Raw genomic sequence first — 5101 nt, 5'->3', positions numbered from 1 at the left:
ATTAGATTATGAGCTCGATTGGTTCTCAGCACGGACTCTCTCTCCCTCCTTTATATTATTATTTGATTATATTTTTTAACTTAAATTAAAAAAATATATATTCTAAAATTAACCCAATCTGATCTCCTCTCGTTGGACCCCATGAATTCTAACATATGACAATGCAGTTGGAGCTGTGTTAAATGGAAATTGGAATGGAAGTAGAAGCAAAGCTAGCAATCACTGCCACTTTACCTTGCCAACTCTGTCCCTCCACCATAAGTAACAAGAAAAGAGAGAGAGAGAGCGAAAGCAAAAAGGAATGTTCCTTTTCTGGGTCTCAGCATCTCTCTCTCTATATATATATATTGTTGCATAATCCATCTGAGATTGTTAAAAACAAATTACTATTACCACACCAGTAGATTCTGAAATCAAATTCCCTCCTTTTGACATTAAAGAAATCATTTTCCTCCACCGTCTATCGCGGAGTTTTTGGGTTCAGATCTTACTGTAAACAATCGAATATATATATATAAATCTTTTTGATGGATATATATACATATGCATATAAAATTGTATTTGCAAAAGGTCAAACGGACAGTTTGTTTTCTTTATATTTCTTTCTTGCTTCCCCTCCACTTTCCTCCATTTCTCTCTCTCTCTCTCTCTCTCCCCTTCGTTTGAGCTTCCATCACCCTTTATCTTTCTGGGTTGAGTGAATCGCAAGAACAAACCACAACCCACATTTTCTTTCACCTCCCAAGTCTGTTTTCCTAGCAGTTTTCCCGAGAAAAAAAATCCTTGCTTTTCTAACGGATTCCTGGCTGTTTCTGTTGAAACTTAGCAACTCGTTTGTGTAGTTATCGTTCCTTTTCTCTACAAACCTTTGAATTGAATTATCGAATTCGGTGAGATGGAAGAGGAGAAGATGTTTCCGGGGTGGAATTCTTCGACTTTCGGGATGGAGATTCAGTCCAATGAGCTGAATTGTGGGTTTTTGAATCCCAATTGGGAGAATTCGATGGATCAGAGCGATCCCTTTGAGTCGGCCTTGAGCTCCATAGTGTCGTCACCGGTGGCCTCCAATGCCGGCGGCGACGGCATCGTGCTCAGGGAACTCATCGGCAGGCTGGGAAGCATCTGTAACTCCGGCGAAATCTCACCGGAACCCTACATTGCCGGCAATAACAGCACCAACAATTCCTGCTATAGCACGCCGTTGAACTCTCCACCGAAGCTCAATCTCTCGGTCATGGATCACCAAATGAAAGGCAATTTCCCAATTCCTGGAAATAATCTCCCAAACCATCCAAATTTGACGCCTTTTTCTTCAGATCCTGGATTTGCAGAGAGGGCCGCAAGGTTTTCCTGCTTTGGCAGCATGAATCATGGAGGGCTGAATGGCCAATTCAGGCTCAATGAAGCCGAGTTGCCTCCTAGAATGGAGCCAGGAATGGTTTCTAGGGTTTCTGGGAACCATTCTGTGAAGTTCCCTGGATCCCAAATGGGTGGAAATTCGGGTTCTGACAAGAAATTCAGCAGGCTGTCAAGGTCTTCGACGCCTGACAACGCCGAATTCGGCGATTCGAGGGAGGAATCTTCGATTTCTGAGCAGATCCCGGGTGGGGAAATTGGGATCAAAGTCCAGAGTGATGCCAATGGCAGGAAGAGAAAAGCAGTTCCTAAGGGGAAAGCAAAGGAAAATCCTTCACCTAAGGTATTGTCCCTTTCTTTTGTGAATTTTATCGGTTTCCCAGTTCTTATTTTCCCGGGAAAATTGAAGTTGTTCTGTGCCCTGCAGGCTGCAGCAGAGAGTGATGAATCCAATGCTAAGAGAAGCAAATCAGATGAAGCCAATGGAAATGAGAAGGATGCTGCAAAAGCAAAATCAGAGGCAAATGATAATGGAAACCAGAAACAAAGCAAAGAGAGTGCAAAGCCACCAGAACCTCCAAAGGACTATATCCATGTCAGAGCCCGGCGGGGACAAGCTACCGATAGCCATAGTCTGGCCGAAAGAGTACTAGCTCTTCTTTATTATCTCATTCGCTAAGCAATTTTTCATTAGTAGAATCAACTGACATGTTCTGTTAAACCTTCGCGTGGCAGGTTCGAAGGGAGAAGATCAGTGAAAGGATGAAGTTCCTGCAAGATCTTGTACCCGGCTGCAATAAGGTAACGATTTGTGTGCTTGAACTCTATGAGAAAATTGGGCAGTTTGATCTGAATTCAGCTTGAATTCCTTGTAACAGGTGACTGGGAAGGCTGTTATGCTCGATGAAATCATAAACTACGTGCAGTCACTGCAGCGTCAGGTTGAGGTAAATCGAAGTTTTCCCTGTTCGAAACTTTCCATTATAGTTGCATACTTGTGGTTGAAAATGCTAAATTCATATTGGTTGATCTACTTTTTGTAGTTCTTATCGATGAAACTAGCAACTGTAAATCCAAGGACGGGTTTTGACATGGAGGCTCTTCTGTCCAAGGATGTATGTAATACTATTTATCGCATTTGAGTTCTTCCAAGTTATCTCATTTCCATATGAATTTGTCTTTTAATTCTTGTATATGTGACAAAAATTCCAGATCTTTCAGTCTCGTGGATCTGAGCCACACAATATGTACCCGTTAGACTCCACATCGCCTTCATTCCCATTCGGGTACTTATCTCCTCAAGGCCCATCCCTGGACAGTGGCATATCTAATGGAACAGAGACTGCCTTCTCAGTCCACTCTCTGAACGCTGGGATGCAGCGAAATCCAACTATGCAAGTGCCTGCAATCGGTGGATTTAGCGAGGCTGCCTCTCAGGTGCTTAGATCAGAGACTTGTCATATCTTTTCACAACAATTTCAGTCATGGTTTCATACGATTCTAATAGGCTTTTGTGCTTGTGTTTCCAGCATTCAACGTTCTGGGGGGATGACCTCCAAAGTGTTGTTCAGATGGGTTTTGGCCAAAACCAGCCACAGAACTTTCATGGTGAGTGAAAAACAACCAAATAAACCAACAAATCACTCTAGTTTTTATCGCTTGAAATCTTGATACCAATGTGCACGAACTTGTTGGATGCAGGGACAGTGGCAACAGGGCAAATGAAAGTGGAGCTATGATTCGCCCATCACCCATAATCAACATTGTTAAATTCATTTGAGGCCCCATGTGAGAGTGGCTTCTGTATATACAGAGACATGGAACAAACTTGGATTCTGAGACAGAGGACATCTTCCTTTTAGTCTTTTTTTTTTTTTTTTCGTCTATATAGCAATTGTTTCAGACTGATACTTTGGGAGACTTCTTATCAGAAAATCCATTGTAAACTCATTAGGACTAATTGCAACATGTAAGATGAACAAGGTAAGAGTTGTGTTGAAAGAAGAGAGAGAGGAGGGGAGAGAGAGAGATGGTCATCTAAGCTTTTGTTCCATACTTGTTCTTCACATTTTCTTACCATTCAGAAATGTTATTATTAATCCATTGAGACAGTTAGCCTATGGGAAAAATCTTTCTTTCCCTTTTAAGCAGGAAGTTTCTGTTTAGATTGGGGATCTTAGCTCAATCATTCCAATGCTGAAAAGCGTTGTAGAATTGCAAATTTTCTTATTTTTCTCCTTAATTTTCTCAGCAACCAAATGCAAAAGCTTTCTGACGGTGATCTTTTCCTAGAGCTGTCATAATCAGCAAGAAAAATTCCACAGCACAACCCGACAATGGGCCACTGTGACGATAAAATCGCGTGACTTAAGGAAGATTGATTCTTAATTGTAACCAGCTGTTAGTGGGGACAAATGGTCTGTTAAGTCCAAATGATTGATTGATTAAAAATGATCTCAAAGAGTACAATGAGCTGGAATCCAAAGTTATTTTGGTAAACCCTTTAGTTTACTGTGTACCAATAGCTATGTTTACTTGATTTTTATAATGGGGCCTGATGAGGAGCAGCATCAAAAGCCCAGGTTGGCAGTGGTGAACTTTTTGAACATCATGGAAGAGAAAACGAACCTGTTTGGATAAGCAGAAAAGAAAAGAAAATTTTGGGGCATGAATATGCTCAGATTCTATTGTTTTAGCCATTTGGGCATGAATTAATTGGGAAGATCAGTATTGGGTTTTGGAGTGGTTGAAATGATTGGGGGTGATTGAGATTGATGAAGAAACACTGATAGGCAAATCTGAAAAGATAGAAAGATGGGATCAGAGCAAATCCTCAAGGTAGGTGCGAGCTGAAGTTGGCATTGAATGAACTTTCAAACACCCTTTTGTGACCAAGTTCCAGAAATATATCACTTTTCTTTATTTCTTGTACAGCATTTAAATGGTCATTCAACCCAATTCAAGTGAGCTGTTATCCTTGTCTTTCAGGAGGACAGTATTCCTAATTTCACCAGAGAAATTGAATCATAGCATCCTCTTTGTTTCCTCATTTTTCAGTCTCTTCTTGAACCACTATTTTTAATTCGGACTATATTTAGTACTTTTTGTAGTTTGGGCTATAAAATGTTTTAAATGTCCTTAACAACTCTTTGTTTTTATATATTTTATTAAAAAATATTAATAACATTTTATATCCCAAATTACAAAAACAAGTGTAGCCTGAATTGAAAGTAATTTTATTTTTATATATGTATATGTATATATACCTTTGCTTTACGAAATGATTATTTCTAGGACTCGATTAAACCTTTGGGCTTACTATTGCTACCAACCGTACATGTGTAATCATTGTTCAGGACATAGTAAATCTAAAATGATTAAGAAATAAAAAAAAAAAATCAGGAAGCCAGTGATTGGAATTGTTACTGCAAGGACAATATGGCCTTGCCATTGATGACAATGACCCTAAAATTAACTTCTTCTAACCAAGTAGTTGGTACCAGCTCTACAAGAATCACTTAGACAGTGACTTCAAATCTAATTGTGTAGTAAATTAATATGAGAAATCTAGCCATCAGATCAAGCCAATCCTCTTCTTAGAAGCAGAATGGCAGCTGTAGGTTTAGCCCAAATTTTCAAGTCAGTGAGTTGTAAGACCAGTCCCCCTCCCTCTACCCCTTGTTCTTAGAGGACTTGAAAGAGTTGATTGCATCTCTATGGTCAACTTATGTTGAACATTTCAGAT

The 5101-nt window shown here is 39.8% G+C and overlaps 1 protein-coding gene across 1 annotated transcript; it reads left to right on the top strand.

Moving 5' to 3' along the window:
• The first annotated feature begins 583 nt into the window (after window positions 1–583).
• Window positions 584–3570, top strand: LOC127812324 (transcription factor bHLH78-like). The gene is made up of 8 exons (XM_052352749.1): window positions 584–1699; window positions 1784–2002; window positions 2092–2157; window positions 2235–2303; window positions 2400–2471; window positions 2569–2793; window positions 2886–2964; window positions 3058–3570. Exons 1-8 carry the CDS (start codon window positions 896–898, stop codon window positions 3093–3095), a joined length of 1572 nt encoding a protein of 523 aa, XP_052208709.1. The 5' UTR covers window positions 584–895; the 3' UTR covers window positions 3096–3570.
• The last annotated feature ends 1531 nt before the right edge of the window (window positions 3571–5101 follow it).

This window comes from Diospyros lotus, chromosome 10 (assembly GCF_014633365.1).
Source record: "Diospyros lotus cultivar Yz01 chromosome 10, ASM1463336v1, whole genome shotgun sequence".
Taxonomy (NCBI): Eukaryota; Viridiplantae; Streptophyta; class Magnoliopsida; order Ericales; family Ebenaceae; genus Diospyros; species Diospyros lotus.
This window is presented reverse-complemented; position numbering and strand designations above follow the sequence as displayed.